At 39.7% G+C, this 25,702-nt stretch overlaps 1 protein-coding gene across 2 annotated transcripts in view; it reads right to left on the bottom strand.

Moving 5' to 3' along the window:
- Positions 1–25,702, bottom strand: part of TDRD9 (tudor domain containing 9) — a 92,611-nt gene that overhangs the window by 58,148 nt on the left and 8,761 nt on the right. For both annotated transcript variants that reach the window (XM_075192676.1, XM_075192677.1), the window contains exons 2-7: positions 21,272–21,363; positions 18,041–18,132; positions 16,883–17,104; positions 16,537–16,659; positions 5,131–5,211; positions 324–488 (exon numbers count right to left, since the gene is read on the bottom strand). In XM_075192676.1, coding sequence (XP_075048777.1) covers positions 324–488; positions 5,131–5,211; positions 16,537–16,659; positions 16,883–17,104; positions 18,041–18,132; positions 21,272–21,363 — 775 coding nt within the window. The remainder of the gene's footprint in view (positions 1–323; positions 489–5,130; positions 5,212–16,536; positions 16,660–16,882; positions 17,105–18,040; positions 18,133–21,271; positions 21,364–25,702) is intronic.

Below are 25,702 nucleotides of genomic sequence, written 5' to 3'. Positions count from 1 at the left end.
AAAGCCCGATTTGGTTGAGATGACGTACTTTATTTAGGATCAAACTACATGTTAACAATCCCAAAGCACATTGCTGCCACAACTAAGAGTGGTTGATTATCCATAAAGGCGAATGTGATAACATGGGCTAGGCGTCTTGAGGCAAGTTTTTGTATAGGATTTACAAACGTCACAACAGTATACCACACGATGGAAGAAGAATTATTTTAGTCAACTAAACAGATTTTATTGTACGACGACCATACTTATTGAGGTTTTAAACCTTTTAAACCTACACACACTGTATAGGATAGTAATTGGATGGTAAGTTATGCCAGGCCTACCTTAATTCTGGGAATATGCTTCAAGTCATCCAGATAAGACACCTCCACATCATAGGGTTTGCCTTCAACCTTGAAGACATATGCTGGAACCAGTTTATTATGAATTGGCACTGCAAAATAATCTGCAAACTCTCTGCAGTTTATAGTAGCAGACATCAAAATAACCTGTCACAAAAAAATAAAAAAAAGAATAAATTATGCATAAAGTGTTCTCATTATAATTCTTAAAGTTTCTACCTCGAGTGTGAATTGGCAAAAAACTTACTTAAATAATAGTACACAAGTGAACACTCACAATAATATAAATAAAACAAAGCAACGAGATAAGAAAATCCAATATACACGTTCTCTAGCTTGTGTGCTCATATACATTGCTATACTGTGGAAGAGAGAACACTTCTTCACTGAGGACCCAGCTCAGGGTAGACTGCAAATTTGCATCCTGAACACACTCAAAGATACAGCCACAAAATTACAGCCCAACATGTGCATTTTATAAATGCCCATAACGTATACATGTAGCATGGTGGTTAGCATTGTTGCTTCATAGCGCTGGGGTCATGGGTTAATTCAGAACGTGTGTAGCCGATTGCTTTCCCCATGTTTGGGTGGGTTTTCTCAAAGATCTCTGGGTTCCACCCACACCCCAAATACATACTGATAGAGTTCATTTTCTGAGGAACCAATTAAGCATGTGATAGGGAACATAGATTGTATGCGCCACTGGGCAGGGACTGATGTAAGTATTCTTTGTAATATATAGATGCTGTATAAATAATAATGACTTGCCAAACTAGTACAATAAACGGCAGAAAGTAACAACAATTAGAGAAAATGCAGAATGATAATATTTGGCAATAGTGAGTATATCTAAAGAACAGTACAATAGCAGAAGGTGTATGCAGGCGACCAAGATATTTTACTTAAGCAGAGGACAAAGCTCTGCATAAGGAGTGTGTTTAGGAAAGCCTGCAGTCACAGCGCACCACTGTGCTCCACTAAGGAACCACCCAAAGCCCTTTCCATCCAGAGAGGAATCCGCCAACAGTGTGTGCACTGAGCCGACAGGGTGGTGCTTATCTGTGGCCCAGATGTACAGGAAAATACACAGAGTAACAGGCTCACCACATTCTGGCTTGTGCACCAACCTCTGAGGAACACTCAAAGATTTTCATACCCAAGTTACTGAATTATCGGACACTGAGGCTGTTTACTTGACCAGCGACATGGTAAGGAAGAGGATTTAGGGAAACAAAAAACAGGATAATACGATGTGGATAGAGAACTATAGCTGAAATCAAAAGGAAAGGTCAACAAACGAAAAGTGATGCAGGAAGATAGTAAACATTTGGGTAATATAACATAACCAGACAAACATGCTCCTATTTCTAACCAGAAAATAAGCGCAAGTGTCGACAAGAATTGAGATTTTATTCATCAATTTGCAGACAAACACACAAACCTTCTCGTTGCTAGAAATGCCTAAAAAGCATTTTATGAGATATCGGTAAGAAGTGGAATTCAGGGTTTGAATGTAGTTTCAGCTATAACTCAATGCAAACGAATTTATATTTCTAATAGCCTGAGGCGAAGTTTAGAAATTAATTTAACTGAACATGAGAAACCTCTTAATCACAACACATTACACTGGTCACAGATGAATGCCATATAGCCCGAGGGAACAGAAGTTTTATTTACAAAGACTAACTAGAATCATTTTAACCCAGCTTTAGCCAACATAGCATATGGCGGTTTATAAAGATAACAATGTAACACGTTGATTCTAGGAAGGTCAACACCAATTGCTAGAGAATAACTCCCCAGTTGCGAAGGTGAAATCATTTGGTTCCAAATGATGGAAACATTGGTGACCGTCCCACTGTGGCCACAGACACCGTATTTACAGCATGCCCACCCTGGATGGACGCCCACACACTTATACCATTGACTCTGGAATGCAGAGATCATCTGCCCTGTACATATACGGATGTCTCTGTTCATCTAGAGGAGGGGGCCAGTTTATGTTAATTTCATCTATCCAAGGTGCTTTCATCCAAACAAAAGTAATAGCAGAATATCGTCATTGACCCTGCTGCGTTATTTCCTTGCCTATTAAACACTTTATTGAAGCATGTAGTAGAGAATATATGAATGTGATACATGACATATCTAATAGAAAAGCCTGTGCTTGAAAGGCATATAAATCGTAATAGGTGCATTACATAGCAAGATATTAAGGATTACTACAAATAGGTGTGAACGCCATGACTGAGTGGATGGTAATGAATTGGCAGGTACTGTGCACATGATACCAGATGGAATGACTGATACACTTCCAGACCTGTGAATTATCTCGTACTGAAAGGCTCTCAAAACACAGGGTTAGTTACTTTTAGAATTTCTTTTTATCCCCACACTGAGATTTTGTAAAGTCTTTCGCAGCAATAACAGCTTTTGGGTAATAATGCATTTTATTAACCAGTAATTAAATAGCACCTGTACACTCATCAGCACTTTACAATTGTCCACACGCACAATAGTAACATAAAACTGTGAATAAGCTGAGAGATAATGGGTTCTTGCTCGCAAGCTTATAATCTATAGAGGTTTGATACACATTGTGCAGATTGTAGCGAAAAAAGTTGAGTGGGGCTATGTGATCCAGTTACACAGCAATATTGGATTGAAGCCAAAAGTGTTTGAAAAGTACCTTTATTCTCCCTCTTTGCACAGTGTTCTGTGTAGAGGGGTGATAAATCGGATAGAATAGCCTAGGGCTCTGTCTCCCAAATCCAGTCCTCAGGGACCCCTAACAGTGCAGGTTTTCCAGGTCACCAGACATAATTATACCACTTGTGGATCTGCTGCAATGTGTCAGTCAGTAACGAGCACAGCGGTGCTCCAGCAAGGAGATATGGAAAATACCGCTATATGTAGCCGAGGACTGAGGTTTCCTAAATAGGATGAGTACAAGAGACAGCATTTGATGAGGGTGTAGGGCAGAAGAGTGAGAGGAGAATATAGTAGATACATCTTTATTCTTGGGATAAATGAGAAGGTGCCAGAGGGTGGGGAAAAGAATTGAGCAGGTTATTGGGTCTGGTCAATCTTGTATCTGAAGTAAACACAGTGGCTTAGTGGTTATGAGGTCATGAGTTCAATTCCCGACCATGGCCTTATCTGTGTGGAGTTTGTATGTTCTCACAGTATTTGCGTTGGTTCCCTCCCACACTCCAAACACATAATAGTAGGTTAATTGGCTACTATTAAAATTGGCGGGTGTAGTGCGTGATTTAGGGAAATTAGACTAAGCTCCGATGGGGCAGGGATTGATGTAAGCGAGTTCTCTGTACAGCGCTGCGGAATAAGTGACGCTATATAAATAGCTGATGATGAGGATTAAACAAGATCTTGGGCATTGATGCAGAGGGGATGGTTTGGGAGGGTCAACAAGAGATATAAATGTATTAAAGAGGTGTTTGGGGTTAGAAGCTTAACCAGAGATGACCATGTTTGTTTGACAGCGTCCAGAGCATTTCAATAGCGTGGTAGAAAGCAGTATATTTTAAGAAATAAGTAGTACAAGACTGTCATCAATGTTTAACTTTGCGAAAAAGTTATTTAAAGACATTTTTTATTTTAGTGTGCCACGGCTGAGATTATGGTCAATGCCGAGTGTAAAGAGTCGTTGGGGATACCCGATCAAGGGTTGCTACTCGACTTTGGTTAAAATGTGGCACTGCCAGATCATGAAAGGAGAATTTAGAACTGGGGAGAAACTTGTTGCAGAGAGGTGGAAAGTTGTTGACCAATAATAGAACTGAGGATCCTGGATATGTAAGGAGGCTTTGGAGAGTTCGATATAGGGGTTAAAGTTGTGGTGGAAAGCCGGCAGATAAAAAGATGGTCAGAGATGGCGAGTGGTATTGAAGTAATCAGAAACTGAACAAAGTCTGAAGTAACCAAATCAGGGCAGAGGCCTTCTCGATAAGTAGACAAATCGTTGGTGCAGGTCCAAGCGATAAAACACAGTTGCACATGGGAGTATGGGTTTAAAAGCTAGATGGCATGAACTTCAAAAGATGGGAACATGAGTGAGGGGGTATTTGGTAGAACTGCGAAAGTGCAAAAGGAGACGTTCAATCCCACCTCCGTGTCTGCTTACAGGCCTGGAGGGGTTGGTGAAGTGGAGACAACCGTGCTAAAGGGCTGAAGGTGAAACATTGTCTGATGGTGAGAGTCATATTAATATTAATGCCAAAAGGGTGAGGTTCTACCAGCTTTGCTCACTTTCAGGGGTGATTTTGACACATTTCTCAATGCAGATTGGCTGCAGGTTTTGCTGGTTAGTTACATTACATTTGTGCACCCCAATGTTCAAATAGTGACACAGAATCTCAATTGATTGGAGATCAGGCCATTGGTTGGGTCATTGTATGACAATCCCCTTTTGTTCTTGAGCCATTCCAACAGTAGCTCGGCCTGCGCTGAAAGATGAACATTTCACCCAAGCTTTAGATTTTTTCTTTAAATATATCTGGCACTTTGATATTGTTTTGTACATGTTACCCAATTTATGCATTTGTATTAGTGTAACTTCTTTGGCATGCTTTTTCACAGCCACCCATCAGATTTGCAACCTGAATTATAACCTAACAGTATCCCCAAGACAGTAACTCCATCTTCCACCAATTAAGCTGCAGTTGACCAAATTTCTAACCAAGCAAAGAACACACTCACTTTAATTGTATGCATGGAAAACTTATACACCACCTACCCTCCCCCAAAGGCTGCAGAGAACACTGACCTTCACCATTCGTGAATTGGTACGTAAGAGTTTGCGTACAATCATCAACAAAAAGTCCATTTCTTCTGTGCGTTCATGGACCTATTAACAAAAGAAAAACAAACAGATACGAAATAGTAAGATTAAAAGAAAAATGGTAAAACAATGCTAATGGTAAAATTGCACAAAACAAATAGTAACCACATTGGTAAATTAAAATAGTAACATTCAAAAATGGTCACCATATAGTTACAATTGTAAACACCACAAGTGACAAGATTATTCTTCCTGCTTATTTTCCAAGTGCCAAACTGTCAGTATCAAATAGATCATAAGCAGTATATGTAGGTGTCATCGATGGAGACAGAACAAAATATGAAAGATCAGAGATCCAGCGCTGCTGGAGTGCTGCTCCAAGACAAGTCATGAAGACTTCCTACAAAGTTGTCATAGGTCAGACGCTTGCTTGGTAGACTAGATTGAAAATAAAAACACCCCAAACATTCACACTTGAAGCCACTTCCAAGAAAACACTGTGCATGGGCTCAAAGTGGTAGGTCTGAAGAAAGCAAAACATCAAGGCCTCATGCTCAAGTCCTTTTGTAGGACATGAATCGCCATAGGACACTTCAGATTACATGTAGACACCCCGTGCGAGGACAGAGGATTGCAGCTTCCATTCCGTTTCAGAAGTAGGAATAGTGAACAGAATAGAACACAGCGGCCAATAAGTACCACCCTCAAGGGAGAGACAGCTGCCAGTATCTAATGTGGAGAACAGGTTCAGTACATAGGGCAAGTATCACCAAGGAAAAGGTGTCTGCTCGCTAATCAGTCTTCAGCAAAGCTACTTAATATGGGCGAGAGATCACACCGTATTACTTTTAAAAAAAGATGTTTTGCATTGTTCCGTTTTATATAAAATTAAACTACTTTATTTCTGCAATTCTAATTGATTTGATTTCAGAACGTCATAAACCGCAACATATAGTATCTTATTATAGTGTCATTTGTGCAGTCACTGAGCTGTGACACGCATCATATGCTTAAAACTATGAAAACATCAACATAAACTAGACCGAAAACAATAATACATAACAGAACATAGACAGTGTACAAATATCGCACATATATTACATGATGAACTTAATCTACATAGAACACTTATAAAACTATACATCATCATTGCAGAAATTATTTTGGTTTCAAGAAATTAAGAAGTCTGAATTCGTTACAACAAACCAAACCACATGGAAAGGAAGCGTGCTACAATCCTACAATACGTGTAGGTGACGGAAAAAGTTTTGTTCCATACAAAAATATAGAAGCTTGGACAAATTAGGAAAGTCAGTTTATTCTCCAAGGGTATCTGAGCACTGGAAAAAAGACCTGTTTTAGTGCCATCAAAAGGTCACCACTCTGACATTTCAGTAAAGACAATAAGAACTGCCGGAAGGATGCACGGGGAGGGGAACTCCATGCAAAAGAGAGGAGGAAATCTGTATTTGGATATTCTTAAAATTGTTTTTAACAATCTTTGCAATTACTGAACAATATTACAATATTGAATATCACATCTAATATAGCTAAATGCATTAAAGGAACATGGAAGAATACACTCAAATGAGCTACTCTCAGTTGACTCACTTTTTAATTAGTAAAACAAGGTTGACAACTTAACCTTTAAGACAGACCTGTCATCTACATTGTAAACATATCTGAGCAGACAATATAAAGCAGGTTACAGTTACAGTTTTACATAACTGCTTGAATTTAGCCATCTTCTGAGCATCAATTCATGAGTAATAAGGAATGTACTTGAAGTAACATGCTTGTTGTGTTCCCTATGAACTTTCGGTTACAGAATACCATTTGATGTTAAATGGTCATGAGATTAACCCTGTGTTAAGCTGGGTGCACAGCTATCATCACGCAGGTCACACAAATCACGACCGTTTGCTCAGATATCACACTAGTGTGCACACTCCCACAATCACGTTTTATCTCACCAAAAACACATGGCATCTGTTGATTTGGTTTTATAAACCTAAAAATCACAATCAACAATGTTGGGCAAATGTGGAAGTGTGTACACACGCACGACAAGCAGTGCAGGCAGATATCTGTAGTGTGTGTAGAGTCATGGTCGTATCAACAGATGGTTATGACAGATGAAGTTCACAGATCTGAAGGTAAATTGTGTAGGTGTACACATGAAACGGCATGCTCAACAGGACTTTAGAAAAGAGGAGTGCAAATCCCGAAACACAGTCAGGTACTTTAAAAGGAATAGTTTAGAAAAGGTATAGAAGTTTAGGGATCAGGTTCTTCTTGACAAGCGATGATCCTCCCCAGCCACGATATGATATAGCTCCTCCACATTCTAGGTCTTGTTTGATTGACATATGAAGAGGTGATGTAGATTCCAAGATACTTTATCTTATTTGCCTGCCAGCGCAAGGCAAAATTAGCCTGTAGGCGGTTTCTGAGGAAACGGGGGGTCATGGAGGAGCATGACCTTCGATTTGGTAATTTTATAGCCTGAGAGAAGGCTATACTCATCTATGAGTCTGTACAGGGCGGGCAGAGATGTCTGGGGATTCGCCAGGGAGAGGAGTATGTCAGAAAAGAGGGAGACCTTGAATTTCTGGGGTCCCACGTCCACACCCCTTATCATAGCCGCCAAGGGTTCTATAACTAGCGCAAAGAGTAAGGGCGATAGGAAGGCAGCCCTGCCGCGTCCCGCTGGAAAGGGAGAGTAGGTTGAATAGAGCAGATAATCAAAACCCTAGCTGTAGGGAAATTATAGAGGGCACATACCCCAGTCAGGAATTCAGCTGAGAAGCCGTACGCCCTCAAAGCATTATTATGTTATTTTAATATTAGTCTAAGACCGTAAACATGATCCGTCTAGGGCAGTTTGTACTGTTGTAATGTTAGATCGCAACAAAAACTATTAATAAAACTTCTAGATTTTTGTATTAATCTTTTGAAATCGGTGTTTGTTTTCTATGTGTGAACTGGATTAGAAAAACACTTGGCGCTATACAACTATTCCTTTTGCAATGTTATTTTAAACTGCCTGGTTATAAACAGTGACTGCATAGTTCTCTGCGCCCAATCGCAGCACCTAGCATTTAAAGGTTTCACATCACAATTGCAAAGCAGTTTACAGGGAATGCCGCACAGCAGAACCCTGTGACATGAAAAAATATATATAATAATTAAGTTAGTACACCGCTATTTCTGGTGAAACTGATGCACATGTGATTTGGCTTGTTCATGATGAAGATATATGCTAGAAAATGGATGTATGAACAACAGTTTGAGAGGCTTTGGTGGCTTCTTGAAGGTCTTCTTGGTCCAGTTATTTTTATGAACATGGATCCTGGTGTTTTTGAAACCAGTATGGTAGATTAGGAGGATTTATATCTGGGCAGAAAGTGTCCAGTGAGTGTTTCAGATTCTCCCTGAGGTGACGGAAGATATTGGAGATTTATGTGTAGTGCGGAGAGGATAGTTAAATGGCTTCTTCCAACATATGCCTCTATTACTTCAAGGCAAGTTTTGAAACCAAAAGATCTAGGCCACCAATATAAAAACATTTTAAAGAATAAACCATTAGGATACTTCATTTTTGGTTTGTTTTTGTGCTAGAAACCAAATCAAACCCTACTTTACCAAACTGTGAAAACATGGTCAACAGTAAAATAATGTATTTATCCATTGGCAAGTATTAATTGTCCAACCCAACCACACTTGGTGAAATCAGTAGTTAAACAGTCCCTACTGCTATGTTGTACTTCGTGTTCAATGGACTCCAGCATTATAGAACCTTTGCTTTTCCATACTTTTCTGTTTTCTAAATATTGTGTAATATTAACCCCATAACCGATTTATACACAAGGACTAGAGCAGTTTAAAAGATATCTGCATTTCATTACTGGGAATAACTTAATTTTTTGACTCCACCAAGTGAATTTTTTGTTATTTCTTAAAGTGCCCAAAATATGTATAATTATATATATTTGTTATAGAATTAAAAGGGAAAATGGGACCTTTTGGGGGGTATTCAATTGTTGGCGTTAACGAAAAAAAACGAGCGCTCAAAAAATATTACCGTTTATACGGTAATATTGTGCGCGAAAAGCGTTAATACGGTAGTTTACTCGCGGAATTTCAGCTTGCTGCTCAGGGAGCAGAAAAATTCCGCGAGTAATTACCGTATTAACGCTAAGATTTTTTGAGCGCTCGTTTGAGAGCGTTAACGCTAACAATTGAATACCCCCCTTTAAGTTAAAAAAGGGGGAAAAAAAAAAAGGCAAATTGAGTTGGTTGGTTTTTTTTTTTCTTTCCTGGCCAGGTGATCTTTGGAAGTTGCAAAAGACTCATTTATTGCCAGCATTTAGATGTGTGGACTGTAATTGTAACTCACAAGTAAGATACTATTAGATCCAGTTTGCTGTCTTTAATGACTGTTTACAAAGTGCCATTCAATGTTATAGGCTCTTCAGAATAGCCTTCTATCAACGACTCCTCTATAAAGCTGGGTACACTCCAATGCAATCAGATGCAAGGTCTCTCGATTTCACCAAGAACTGATTGGATAGGATGTCACAATTGAACACTCGAGCCCTATAAAGGGATGTTTTTTGAGAAACTATCTATTTATTATGACATGTATACTATTATCAAATTGCCATTGGCTTTACAGAGCCTGCATGAAAATATATGCTATATGAACTATGCACTACTTGTTCTGGCCAGAACTTTGAATTGAATGAATTGTGAATAAATATCTATTTTATATTTGACTATTTTAAGATTCTATATAAGGACCTTTAAACTTAACACTACTTGTGCCTAGGGAGTATACTGTTTATCTTGTAACCTACTGGAAATTTAGGAATCCTATTCACCCCCTCTCTATGTGGCTGCACCATTTAGGAGCGCAGTTGACCCACTTCACTGGTTTATTAACTTTTTTTGTTTAATACAATTTTTTGTATTTTCCCTGTTTTTTTTTTTTTTTTTTAAAGAAAAGGTTTTTTAAAAAAAAAACAACATCATAATGCCAGCATGCGTACAGATCTACAACCAAAATTAGTTAAGCTCTTAAAACATCTGCAGGTTCTACTGGCCGTGTGAATAACTATGTTGCTCTTGGATTATGGTCATTGACTATTCTTCCTCTGATGAAATTCCCTAAGGGTAATGAAACGCGTTAGGATTGTTTGATATTTCTTCATTTAATTGATCTTGAAGTGTTCATCGTGCTGCCCCGCATGAGATTGTGGTCTTCATGTACAGACTGTGACAAGTGGTATTACATTTGGGATCTGATGACTATTCATTTGTACAAACCAGCGCTGTGTGATTACTATCAGAAACTTGAGCTTTTGGATACCACACTATCCTGTTGTCTCTAATGCCGGACACATACTCCAACTTGAGGTATTATTGATTCAGAGGAGCAAAAAAAAAACAGGCCATGACAGTGTATTACTACCATCTATAGCTTTCTATTGTGAGTTGTCAGCACTCGCTGCTGGATGCACCGAGAATAGACTTCCCACCTGATCGATATACCAGTATTCTACTATTTGTGAACATCACCTCGACATGGATATATATGAGCCCATTCCAAATCTATACTATTTGTTAAATGGCCACGCAGTCTTGCTGCTTGTTGATGCACCAAAATGCCAGAAAGATAAAAAATAATCCCAGTAAAGTTTTCAGAAAGACAAAGCCAAATAAGTCTGAAGGGCCTTTAAGTGCCGCTGGTCTAACTATATAAGGTTAAGCACACACTGGAGCATTTTCGTCCAATAATCTGGCAAATCAGCCACCATACGACCGTTCGGTCGGAAGACGGATTAGTGTGTATAGTGACATGACCGGCGAAAGTCGCTCCAAAGTGTTGATTGTCGGCTCATTTGGTTGGTCGTACTGCTTAATATTTTCCAACCAACCACCGATCATGCAGTGTGTATGCACTCATGCTCACAATCTCCATAGAGTTTACAGAGTCGTGCTCTTTTCAGCCAATGCTAGCAATGAATGTCTCTGTGAATAAATGTAGAAAGTGCTGTAGAAGGAATAATTAATTTGTTTGTTCTGAAAAACAATGTTTCGTTTCAGAGTCACAGAAGCTAACATAATTGGTTAGGACATGTGGATAGCTATAACAAGGCGGTTTTAATCAGTGTGACAAGAATGAATGAATATTGTGCTCTGAAAACTAGAGGACCAGATGAAGAGCACAGATCTGAAAGCAAATCGTGTCAGTGTGTACGCATGAATCTCCAGGCTGATCGGACCTTTAGTCATAGGTACAATTGTTTCAGATAACACGTCGGTCGGAAAATTCTTCAGTTTGTACCTAGCCTAAATGAGTGCGACAGATACACTTTAAACACACTCACATACTACTCTAATAAATGTGAATGGGGCTCTTTAAATTTCACTAACAAAATCCCTTCTCCAGTTTATCCTCATCTAGTAAGTAAATCCCCTGCTTATGTTATCACTCATATCAGAACCAACCAACTTTAAAATCACAAGCTCAGGATTTTAAAATTATAGAAAAGGATAATTCCAAATCACACAGGGGTGAAGATCACAAACTGCAATATGAGAGCGAAGAGCATACATTTTAAACTAGGATATTATTTTCTTGTAAGAGCAAATCAGTCACAGTCTGCTTAAAAAAGCACCTTACTGCTAACTAGGCAACCTGCAGCAGAGAAAAGAGCACGCAAAGTGGACATTTAGCCAAATATAAACATTTCAGTTATTTCATGTAACACAGCCTTTGAAATATGTTAAATAATGGCTTTCCTTTCACTCTAAGCACGGATTATTTTTAGTGTCTGGTTTTGTGAGGCAAAAGTACACATTAACTGAAGAGAGAGCATGCAAATTCCTTATACTTTAAATATAATTTAATATATTTATAATTTTAAATAGGCAGCTGTAGTATTTTGAGGATATAAACTGCCCTCATTGTCCCCAATAGGTATGAACAGAGAAGTGTTAGTTGTCGATAGCCTCTCAGAACTTTTATCAGAAATGGGGGATACTTGGATGAATGTGTTAATATCAGGCTGAATGTGATACGGTCAACAAAATGGACTTGTCCCAGTTCAAAGTGTATTAGATATGTCCAATCCAGAAATCAAACTGTACTCCCAAAACTTGTCTATGTATCAATCCAACCCGGAAATCAAAACTCACCACAATAAATACCCCAGAACAAAGATCAAAACAGCAGTCTAATTTTTTTTATAAAACAGAATGTTCTTTAGGTGTGTAGCCCAAAATCCACAACAAACAAATAATTAGGAGCTCCCCCCCAAGCAGTGTACTATTTACCTCAAAAGAAAACAAAATTTAGGATATCAAGACATGGATGGAGTGCCTTTCCTTGGACTATCTTCAACTCACCTAAAAGTGGAGTCTCTAAAGGAAGGGGGGGGGGGGGGGGGGGAATAATAAAATAAAATAAAAAAAAGGTGTACACATCGTAAAATAAATTAAATACATTTAAAAAGTGCCATATGCCAAGAGGTCTAAGCCTCTTAATAGAATATGAAAAAAAAAGTCAAAACAAGTGAATACAGGTTCACCGCACGATGAGAAGCCACCATGAAAGCACATTGCTGCTGGCTTCTGCCCAAATGGATAAACAGTCTGCTTAGGATCACTTGCTCTCCCACACCCCATAAGAATACTACACTTGATCTTAAATTTCTCCTTACAATGCAGCAATGACAGGGCAGTGTGGGAAGTGCCATATTAGACAAGGTGCTACACTTGCCTTACAGGGCTCAGCAAAGCAATTCAAAGGAAAACTATTAACCTGTAGCATGCAAAACGCTATGGGCCAAATCATGGAAAACTAGTTAAGGTGAATGGCAAGAAAGTTCAGAGACTCCTTAGCAATGCTGAGGAGAAACATCATTTTCCAAATCAGGAAAGATTTCAACGTTCAACGGCCTCCAAAAGGTTCAAAGGGAGAAGACTGAAGGACCTCAAGAACCAAGTTTAGGTGCCATGGTTGGCAAGTAAGGAGGTTGGATGTGCAGAACCCTGTGGAGGAAGACTATCTTCCCAATCAGTTTCACACAGATTGAAGGGCGACTCATGTCCATGATCCCTCCCTCTCACCACGGGCTTAAGAGCGCACACCCCGCTGTCTAGAAGAAAGAACTTCAGCGCTCTGGTCTCCAAGATGAGGCTGAAAAACACCATCCGCTGACAAGGAACCAACTGGGACTTCTGGAAGTTCAAGATCCAGCGTGCTATTCCTGCACTTTGACGGTCAGAGAGAGATGGAGCTGAAGGCTGTGATCACAGTCCGCTTTTATGAGAAAATCGTCCAGATAGGGAACAATGCATACATCCAAGGAGCCCAACCGTGCTGCCATTACCGCCATGATCTTTATAAAGATCCGTGTCGCGGTAGAAAGGCTGAACGGAAGTGCCCTGAATTGAAAATGGAAGTCATCACTGCAAATCTGAGCAGGGACTGATGCTCCTCGCAGATAGGGACGTGGTTATGAGCATTGCAGATAATAATGGAAGCCAGGAACTCGTTGATCACTGACTTCAAGGACTCCATTCGAAACCAGCATATTTAGGGTCTTCAGGTTGAAAATGGGGTGAAAGGAGCAATCAGGATTGGGAACCAGAGAAAGCAGTTTAAACAGAAACCTCGGCCCTGCCAGTACCTGGTAGATAGCAGCGGAAAGAAGGGAAACAATTCACTAGGGTATAACCGATCTTTTCACTTCGTCATGTGGAGCTGTGGTGGTGTAGAAACAGTGATGGGGCCGAGCCAAAAGGCCCATCATATAACCCTGCTGCTTGATCCCCGTGATTAACTGATCTTGAGAGGAAGCCGCCCATTGGTAAAGGAAAAGCAGCAGCCATCCTCCACTCCAGCGGCTGCAGGTTTTTAGGCTCTAGACGCCATGTGGAATAGGAAGACCTTCTCCACCAAGAGTGACCTCTAGACAAAAGGGGATTACTGCTAAAAGGCTGCCCACAGACAGAATAGTCACCTCCAAATGACTGGCCAAAGGATCCAAACAGAGGTCCTTGCGGTTTAGGAGAATTATTGGGGAGGAAGGTGATCTTACCTCTCATAGCCAAACATATCCTTGAGCTGATGTTATCAGCTTTCTGTTGCTCTAGCCACCCAAGCGAAAGATAGCATAGGCCTAAGCCAAGTGCCTGCCTCCATGTAAATTGACTTCAAAAAGCTCTCCACCTTATGGTAGGTGCCTTCCTTAATTGCAGCTAAGCCAGGTAAAAGGAGAGTGGTATGTCAAGGCAAACATGCTACTGATGTATCCACCCTAGGCACTTGTTCCCACCGGGCCATCTCATCCACCTGTAAACGGAGAGGCTAGGAACCCGGAACTGTATCACAAATTTTCTGTCCAGTCGTTTTCATGCCGACTCAACAAGATTGGTCATTTCAGCGGAAGGAGAGAAGGAGATCACTCTCTTCTTCTGCGGCTTCAATAGTCTGGGTTCAGATGCTTTAGTCCAAGCCCTATAAGTCCAAGGCTTGACAGACCGCTAGGACCAAATCCTCCACTCTCTGAACCCTTGAAGTGGATGGATGAGGCATAGGGATCTCAAGAAACTTATTTAATTTTTCCAGGCCAAAAACCAAGGAAAAGCGTAGATACAGACCTTCAAGTAAAAGGAGCAGGGTAAGCAGTAGCTGAGGGGTGGGTTTTAAGAAAGATCTTGAAATATTGGAATTTTGGTGGAGAGTTTGATTTGGCAAGTCAGGTAGTTCTAGTGTGGGGGGTGGGGGCAGCGCTGGAGAAGTCTTGGAGGCAAGTGGGAGAGGTACAGTTGTCAGAGCCGAGGAAAGGCACAGGTCAGGGGCAGAAAGGACATGCAGTGATGCATCTTGTGATGAGGCCAAATGTATGACGGGGAAGTGTTGGTGACCGTTTTGTAAAGGGAGCACATCAACAAATTTATGGACTGCAAGAAATGTTATATTTATTTTCTATATAATTAAACTAAAAAAATATAAGAGACTTCTCGTTAATGGGTTTTGGCTCCATATGTTGCCTTCCTTCCACGTGGCCAAAGCTGGGTGCCCATGGCTGTTCCATGTATTCAGTAGAAAAAAGAAAAAAACAAACAACTTGCCATTATACCAAATACAAATATGAGCGAATTCGATCCACAACAGAGTTTACCAAAGCTCATTTAAGTGCAGAATTATTCACCTGCAACTCTGTGTATAAAACAACCAGTATCAGACTTCAGTCAGTTTGTCTGTGAAATTGACAGCATTTTGAAATGGAGCTTGCAAAAACAGTGAAATGTAACAAGCAGTTTAAAATGTCAAAGGAGCCAAACTGGGTATTTGATCACAAATATCAGAGTCCAAAGTATGTAAAGTTAAGCCGACTACACATTACAGAAAATTACTGCAGATGAGATTTCATTAACGATTGAAAGTCCCAATGAGCATACGGATTTATGGGCACGCACCTACACGATTTACCTTCAGATCTGTGCTCTTCATCTGTCATTACCATCTGCTGAAATGACTCTGCACACTCCATAAAGATCTGCCTAAACTGCTGTTTGTGAGTGCATATACACTTCCACACAATATTTCACATTTATAAAAATAAATTATAAAACCAAACACGATACAATGTGCAATGGTACGATAAAACATGATCGTGATAGCATACACACTAATGCGATATCTTAGCAAACGGTTGTTTATCGTGTGATCGGGGCGATAATTGGATGAAAGAATCTGCAGTGTGTACCCAGCATTAGAGTAATGCTCTGAAAGCAGTACCCTAGAGAAGATAAATTGCACTGTAATCTGAGAGGCGACTCATACGGCAGGAGAAACTTGTAGAGAGATTGTAGTTAATACTAAAAACATAATTGAATTACAGTGGGTTAATTTTATTTAGGAAAAATTATTGTTTTTAATAACTTTGGAAAGCCATGCAATGTAACATTTAAAAGGCTAGCATTAGCAGACAGACCCCCTTCTATTTACTGTGTACATTTAAAAAAATGGTAGAATATGGGTTGAAGAGAACACTCTACCAGCAGTATAGGGGTTCTGTGGAAGTGTTAGAATGACTAGCGTGAAATTTGCTCTTTGCTTTCTTGTGTTCCAAGTACACACAGAGACAACAAAGACATTACCACCGACCTAGAAAAGCAAAGTTTTATTAGGACAATACCTGTACTTCTTTACCACCAAACGGTTTTGAACTAGTAAATAACACTACGCACAAAATAAAGAGACAGAGGGGAGGAGGGGATAGTGTCCGGAAATATACACCAAGGAGATCCACAATGGCATCCACTAAACTGTACTACCTCCAGAAGTGTTTATAAAATAAATAAAGTACTTACCTCATCAATAAAAATGTGTGTGAACTCCGCTAAGCTCTTAGCGCCTACTATTTTCTGCAAAAGAACTCCTGTTGTCACGTAAATCAAATGAGTGTCAGTTGTTGCTTTTTTCTCCAGACCCACCTTTAAGCAAGAGACAAGATTTTAGAAACATTAATGTCCATGTTTTATTTTCATATCCAATTTTGAAAGCCTCCACCGCTTCTCAAAAACTCAGACTGAGATGGGACCTTTAAAAACTAGTGACTTCAGCAAATAGAACACATTTTGAGATTCATGTCCCATTAACAGCATGACTTAATATTAAAACCTTGCCAAAAAACTCTCTCAAACAAAAATGTCCTACCTGATAGCCCACTAAACCGGTCAGTGGCCACTTCCTCTCCTTACTTATCCATGTGGCGATGCTGCAGGCAGCGATTTTCCTAGGCTGTGTCACCACAATGTTACAATACGCGGAACGCTGCATGTGGTAGTCCAGGATGTACTGCGGCAGTTGTGTGCTTTTGCCGCTGCCCGTTGCGCCATGTATAATCACAACTGAATTGTTCTCAATTAAAGTAATCAACTGTTAACACAAAAGAAACAATTTTTAAATACTGCATAAACAACGTTTTAGTTTACCTGACTATATAATTCCCAGGCAAACATGAGACACATGAACCTAATCCAGCAGAGAAGTGTTCACTATCAAGTTTACAAAAAAGTCACACCTAAAACATTTGGAAAGGACTAGGTTTCAGTGCCAACACGCCCATTCCTCCCAAGCGTTGCATTACCAATCTTTACCATTGACAAACATTTTTTTTATATATATGAAAGATGGCCGCCCATGTAGTGAAGTAGCACAGAATACACTTGTGTGTGCAGTTGAACATTTTCATGCCTGAGATCAAAGGATTTGTTAAGCTTTTATTTCCTTGAATTATCTGCTCTGCAAGCTTGTTGCGCATCATGGATAGATTAGCATGGGATTCAGGAAAACTGGCTACACACATTGGGGCCACGAATAACACGGTGTTAACAGTATTACCGTTAACACGGTAATCTTAACCAACGTTGAAACTAACATATTAAGGGTAATTATGCACAGTTTTATCGTAACAACGGCAATACTGTTAACACAGTGTTATTCGCTGCAGAATTGAATCGGCCCCATTGTATCAGATGAGTTATGTTAATGTACTTGTGCGAATCATCATTTTTAGCAATACTACTTGTCCTACTGCTATCAGTTTACCAAACATCATGGGGTTCCTTTAAAAATCAGTAACCTTCTAATATGGCGCAGTGTGTCGCTGGTGCCGCATCTCTGCTGGTGGCTGTGGCAGGTTCCTCCCGACTGCATTCTCTGAGTGCAGAATGCAGAGCATTGACTCAAAGCACTGGAATAAATACAGGACAGCTGGGGGTGGGGCAACTGAAATTCTGGACCAGCCCTAGCACTGTACATGCTTATGTACAGTTAATTTCTCCCCCCTACACTGCATGAAAAGTCACTTACCTCTTCTCTGCTCTTTAATATTGGTAATAATGGGTACTTGAAATCTGGTTCTGGTGCAGGCATTCGTTCCAGATCCTCCTTGCGAAAATGATCTGATAAAGAATTTAAGAGGGGGGAAAAAATAAAAGTTGATTAACTATTTTGTGTTGAAATAAACATAGTAACAATGTAATTAACTACAAATATCTCTCTCTCTATATCGGAGGTTCGCAAAACATTTAGGACCGAGAATCACTTTCTAACATTCCTTGATTGCCACATATACAATAAATTGTACATAGAACTGCCCCTTGTGGAGTCCCAGATAATGGCAGACAGGCACTTGGAGACAGAGACAAAAAGTTGTGTGCCATAGTCCTAGAAGAGTCTGAAAAGAGTGAATTGCATTATATTTAGTAATAAACTTTTAATATATTTAGATATGATTATATACAATAATAAAAATTGTATTTATTGACCAGTTTCCCTTTAAAAGATTACAAAACAAAATATTTAAAAGACTGGTCCTCACATGACTTCCTCCATCCCTACTAGCGGCACAAGGGCCAACAGTCAGCAGTGCTGAGATACATAAACCTTATGTCACCAGCAACAGGAGGCTGAACTGTTAGCAAGGAACCAGCAGGTGAGGTCATCTGAATTATATCTGCAATGTGGGGGGCAGATAATATGTGTGGGAATATATGTAGACATATTCCCACTGGAGGATTCCCTCTTACATAACTTTGGAAGGAAGCAGGTTGAGGACTGCATCACGGACATGGCTGCCAGGGCAATGCAGCTAGATGACTCTGCAGCAAGTGACGACAGAAGGTTTCGACTAGAGCAGCTGTGGTTCAACAGTGTTCATTTGCTCCATGTGTATAACTGGGAATAAGTCACCCTTACTGTAAATTACTAGAAGTCACCTTGGACAGGTCATGGTGACCAGTGTAAAATCAGACTTGAACCCCTACAATCTATTTTGCACGCAGCGGCTAGATTGATTTTCCTTGCAAACCATTCTTCCTCTGCTGAGCCACTCTGTCAGTCTCTACATTGGCTGCCTGTATTTCAACGAATCCAATATAAAATTCTTCTACTAACATACAAAGCCGTCAACAAAATTGCACCGACATACATTTCCTCACTGGTCTCAAACTATCTCCCAACTCGACACCTCTGTTCCGCACAAGATCTGCGTCTCTCTTCCACTCTCATCACATCCTCCCATTCTCGGTTACAGGACTTTTTTGGGCTGTACCCATTTTGAGGAATTCCCTCCCTCGCACAATAATACTTTCCTCTAGTCTTCAAGCGTTCTCTGAAAACCCACCTCTTCAGACAAGTTTATAATATTCCTCAACCACCATCTTAATCTCCCTAGATTACCCTATTACCACCCTCTACACAGCTAACACAAGACAACAACCCTCTGACCAACATTGCTATACACACAGCCAACTCAATACTTTTACCTTTGCATTCTAGCTGGTCCATTGTGCAATATGATGTAGCACATGCCCTTGTGTTTCAAACTCCCATTATCCTATAGATTGTAAGCTTGCGAGCAGGGTTCTCTTACCTCTCTGTCTGTATGTATTACCCAGTATTGTCTTATTCATGTTTGTTCCCAATTGTAAAGCGCTACGGAATTTGCTGGCGCTATATAAATAAATGTTGATGATGATGATGAAATTTTACCAAGCATTAGTGTGACTTAGTGCTCAGTGTATCCCCCTAAAGGGTTCAGTTTATTTGGAAACTGAATGTTCACATCAGTTTGTTTCCAGTGATAGCATTTTATGGAGTTCAGAAACATTTAATCCATCTATGTACTCGGGAGACAAGAGACCTTTAGATTTGGGGTTTACCATGAGGAGTATGCTCCAAAGGACATGCTGCATATTTTACATTTTGAGTAAATGTCTGGTAAATATGCACCCACCAGTTACTTTGAAAAACATCCATCCAATTCAATATAACAATAGTGAAGATACGTTATGCATGAACAAACACACATTGTGGCAAAAGGGCATGATGTACAGGATAAATCTACCATTCCTTCTGGCAAACTCCAACATGTCATGATGTTTTTCCACATGACTTGACAATGTTCAGCAGAAAGGTATGTTCTATACACATCCAACATATTACTCATGACATTTACATAAGTAAAAATAAAGGTGGGAACTGCAATACATTTTGTTACATTAAAAGGATTAGTTCACTAAAACATTAAAAACAGCAATACACTGGTCGTCGTGCGCCATAGGTAAGAGATCCATATATCTTGCCGTCTACTTTTTATTTTATTTATAGGTCGTTAATCTCTAGATATGTTTCTTATAATCTCCTTTGTAATAGGTATGGCGATATACGTCTCTGTCCTTCCCATTGAATAAATTAGGAAATGGAGCGTCATTCAGCAGCATCACATTCCTTGACTTGGAACACAGCTAAACACCCATGTTCTATGGGCAATATCTAATAAAGGTGTTCAGAGAGCAAGTTATACACAGTACTATGGTGGCAGTTTGCTGGATGCAATGAAGGCTTATTGCAGCGTATGACAACAGTGGTCATATGTGGTGTAGGAGAAAGGCAATGCCTGTTCAGTACAATGTATTTATTTTAATTTATATAGTGCCAACCACATTGCACAGTACTGTACAGACAACATGTGATCTTTCACATCAGTTTCTGCTCCGTTGGAGCTTACAGTCCAAGTTATATACTACAAACATTAGGGGCCATTGCCCAGAAGCCAATTAACCTACTAGAATGTTTGCGGAATGTGGGAGGAAATTGAGAACACAAAGGAAACCCTCGCAACCACAGGGGGAACATACGAACTCCACAGATAGGGATCTGGTCTTAATTAAACCCATGACCCAAGTGCTGTGAGGCAGCAATGCTAACCATTGTGCTGCTCAAAGTGCTATATTATAATGGTACAAAATATTCATGTGTCCTTAAAAAGATAGAGGGTAATATGGGACCACCTGAAAACGATATACTAATTTTTCAAAGCAATTTCCCCTGTAAGAAATTGCTACATGTGCCAAAGGACCCATGTCTTGCCCGTAAGCAATGGCTAGCAAGATGTGAGCATGTAAGTGAGGTCTCCAGAAAGGAGTTTTTAAAAAAAAAAAAAGTTCTGGAAATATATTATGAAATTACATAAAGACAGTTGTTAGAAAAATTCTCAATACTGGTGATGTAAAGACAGTTAAGAACACTTCTAAATACCTGGTTCTTTAACTACATTTTTACTGTACACCTGTAGCTCCTCTTCTTCCAGATGCCTGAACTCCTCAACATACGAGTTTTGATATTGCTGCCTGAAAATGTAAAACAAAAAAAAAACAAAAAAAAAAAACAAAAAAAAAAAACAAAAAAAAACCCATGTTACACGGGGTAGATGCACAGAGAAGACCAGAGATTTATGAAACATTCAGTTAGAATTATAAATAACTAAATGGACAAACCAAACCAATTGAACTGATGAGCAAGTCATTTAACGATTTTCTCCCTTTTCATCATGGGATGATTACATTCTACTGTGGAAATAAACTGTCTAGTCGGTGCATGTCAAAGTGTCAGTGAATCGCTTCCAGGCATTTTGTTTAATTACACTTATTGATAAAGAGCAACTGTGACACTGAATATTCCGCTGAGCCCTTACGCACATAGTGAGATCTACATTACCAATTGTAGAAGAGAAAACATGTTAACAAAAAGGTACGTGACACCCCACAATAACACCACACTTTAGGATCTAGACAAATTATGCCTGGTCTAAATTAGCATTTTGAGATTTTAAACCAGTATAAGAGATTTAAAAAAAAATAAAAATGCATGCGATTGTGTTGCCATATTTTTCTAAGTCCCTAATAAGGTCTATAGTGAAATGTTTCAGATGTACTTTAACAACATTTGAGAGATGCCGCTAATAATGCTAAAATAAATAAGTGTCAATGTGAACAAGCCAATACACAAGCAGAGCTACTTTACTAACTCCTGTCACATCTTTTTGGGAATGTGCTCATACACACCCAGCAGCTGTGAATCTCTTGTTAAACCACATCCTAATTGGACTGAGATCTGGCGACTGTGGAGCCCATTGGGGTACACTGAACTCATTGCCCCGTTTGTAGAACCAGCTTGAGATGAAAGAATGCTTTGTGACATGACTGCTTCCAGCAGGATAATACGCCATTAGAAGATGGGAAGACTGTGGTCTTGAAGGAATGCACATGCTCATCAACAATACTCAGGTAGTCTGTGGCATTTAACAATTGCTCAATTGGTATTAAGTGGCCGAACGTGCCAAGGAAACATTCCCCACAACATTACACCCCCACCAGTCTGCACTGTGGACACCAGGCAGGATGACTCCATGGATTAACTATGTTTACATCAAATTCTGACCAGGCAATGGTATTTACATTTTCAACTGTACAGATTTAGCGAGCCTGTGCTCACAGTAGCCAGTTTCCTGTTCTTAGCTGAACCTGGTGGAGTCTTCTACTGCTGTAGCCCATCCACTTCAAGGCCCGACATACTGTGCTCTTCTGTATATCACTGTTGCGACACATGGTTATTTGAGTTACCGTCACCTTCCTGTCAGCTTGGACCAGTCTGGCCATTCGCCTGATCACTCGTTAACAAGGCGTTTTCGCTACAAAACTGCTGCTTTTTGTTTTGCGCACCATTCTCTGTAAATTCTAGAAACTGTTGTGCATGAAAATCTCTGGAGATCAGCAGTATCTGAAATACTTAATTATTAAACGGTCAAAGTCACTTACATCCCATTTCTTTGCCATTCTGGTGTTTGGTTTGAATAACAACCTCTTGGCCGTGTCTGCATGCCTTTATGCATCAAATTGCCACGTGATTTGCTGATTAGGTATTTGCATTAAAGAGGAGGTGTGTCTAACAAAGTGGTCAGTGAATGTAGAGTCAACAATTGCTCAGTGTGCAACAATGACACAGAAAATGAGAACACATGAAGAGAGTTACCTTAATCCCTGATCTACAGAAATGGATCAATAAATTATAGACCAGACTCTAAAAACGCAAGGAAATGAATTTAAACAAAAAAGTAAAAAGGATTGGATGGTAAAGATTCAATGTGTGTGCAGGTGACAGTCAAATACGATCAAATATAGATAATCAAATGGATGGATAATCCAATATTAGGTGAACAGTTTTCATCCAAAAGGAAGTGACAAACTAAACAGTGTAATGGAAACCACACAATGAAAGGCACTGCAGAGCAACTTTATTGAGTTATGTATTCATTTGTGTTATTCAGTGGATTTAAAATAATACTGTAACATGTATGTCTAGACGGTACACTGATGTGATCTACATAGATGCACTTATTTAAGGGGGAGGAGACTAAAATTGTGGCGGGTAGAGAATGATGAAATAACTTGGTGCAAACATTTATGCTATATTGGGTGTACGCATTTCATGGGATTATCAACTACCAAACAAATCCCTCAAACGGTTCCCTATATCATCCAGAATCCATTTTAAAGTACCCTCACCAGCAACCACTCTTCGTACATATTAAAAATACTCTCCCTACCACTCTCTTAGTGCAACCTCTTCCCAGCACCTCATCCTTCGGAACCATCTCAGTCCCACCTACAAGGCTTCTCCTGAGCTGCTGCTCACTTATGAAATCCCTACCATGCCCAATCAGACTCTCCCACAGCTTTAAAATATTTAAAAGCTCTCTAACATCCCATGTCTTTATTAGATCTTACCCTAGTCCCACCTATACTACCCACACAAATGTGCCCTCAACTGTCCCTATCTCCTCTGAGCCACAGTCGTTCCTCTTGGCCCAGCTGTGTCTTTATCCCATAAGATTCTAAGTTTTCATCAGCAGTACTCTCCCTACCCATAAAAGTACAGCCTCTCCCACTACAATACCACCACTGTCAACTGAATATGGTTGGATTAGCTTCATCTATTAAATTAATCAGGAGTGTGAGAGGATATTGGGTCTGTATGTGAAGTAGCAATCTCTCACCTCCTGAGGTTACTAGCTCCATGCAGATAAGCACAGAGACTCATCCCAACGTGCTGTGAGTAATTAGTACCATTGGGATCCCTGGAGTGGCCGGTGAACATTACCAGCCCAACTGCCCCCAGAATAAAGGAACAAAAGCACTGTGCATTATCGTCATCAGTTATTTATATAGCGCCACTAATTCCGCAGCGCTGTACAGAGAACTCACTCACATCAGTCCCTGCCCCATTGGAGCTTACAGTCTAAATTCCCTAACATACATACACACGCATTATATCAATTTAACAAAAACAAAATATGTTTACAAAACATTTAAGTTGAAATTCTACTTTTTGCCCATTCATGTTTTGTGACCAATTTAAAAAGAATCATTTAGATTGAACAGTCATTGCACAGGGCAAATCTTGGATCCACAACTGCTGTGAAATAGAACGCTTGGGTACATGCAAACTACAGCTTTGAATCCAGCTCCGCTCCGGTAGCAGGTGTAAACCTTCATCTGCATTTACCTCCAGCTGGAACAGATCTGGCTATAATATAAAAGTTTGGGAGCTATTGTGCAATAGTGTCTTCTGGACACTGCCTTCTCTATATTTACTGACCACGTAAACCCCTTATTAATGATCATGTTTGATGTGCAGCATTACTGCAGTTCTCCTAGTGCACTAGGCATGTATAGATTATCACACCCAACAGTCTACACACTCCTGGCAAATCGACCCCACTCCATCACTCATCAACAAACATCGGTCTCTGGACAACACTAACCTGACCATGAAGAGTCGTTAACTACAAGCAGGGCTCCACAAGTTGGCTAAATATCAAATAGAAAGCCCATTGGCTGCCATCATGACAAAGGAGCCACAGAGGATCCACAGAAGGCCTACAGCCATCTACTTTAGATGTTTAAATAACAAATCATGAAGCGAAAATAAATGCTTGCACTTATAGATGTGGAACAGAGGTTATTAGGCATTTTAGCTATAAGCTTTGCTATAAGTTCATCTCTTCCACAAAACAGAAGTATCCTTGCAATGATTAAAGCAATTATTCAAATCCACTATGAAATACCATGCTAGACTGCACATTGCCACTTAGGAGCAGATAGTGGATGCCTTTTTACCCCACATGTTCGGAATTGTTATTTCCAATTACAAAACATATGTTAATGACCCATTCATTACTCATTGTAAATCCATTGGTTGACTAGACAATAAAAACATTCTAACTCATCTGATCACATAAGAAAACAAAGCTTTATGTTTGCAAGACAAGATCTGAAGAATGGACAGTCTACTGGAAACAACACAACGTTTTTACTGCTGTATGTAAATTCAGTAAGATTGTGCTGTCTTCTCTTATAGAAATTCTACATATCAAAATTTTGCAATAAATATTACAACCCCCCCCCCCCCTTTACACAGTCTGTAGGATTTACCATTCTATAAGAAAGACAAAAGAAACGAAAAATAGGTGGCAAGAAGTCATGCTTTGAATTTGTCTTAAAATTTACAAAGACAGTTCTGTCATTAAGCGCCCGGCTCCCTCAGACTTTCACGGTACCATATACAATGCAATGTGAAAAGCTTCCAGCTGAGCATTATTAATGTTGACATCTGAATTTTTCCAGTGTA

The sequence above is a fragment of the Mixophyes fleayi genome, chromosome 12 (genome assembly GCF_038048845.1).
Source record: "Mixophyes fleayi isolate aMixFle1 chromosome 12, aMixFle1.hap1, whole genome shotgun sequence".
In the NCBI taxonomy this organism is placed as follows: domain Eukaryota; kingdom Metazoa; phylum Chordata; class Amphibia; order Anura; family Limnodynastidae; genus Mixophyes; species Mixophyes fleayi.
The sequence above is the reverse complement of the archived record's forward strand: the minus strand, read 5'-3'. Positions and strand labels throughout refer to the sequence as shown.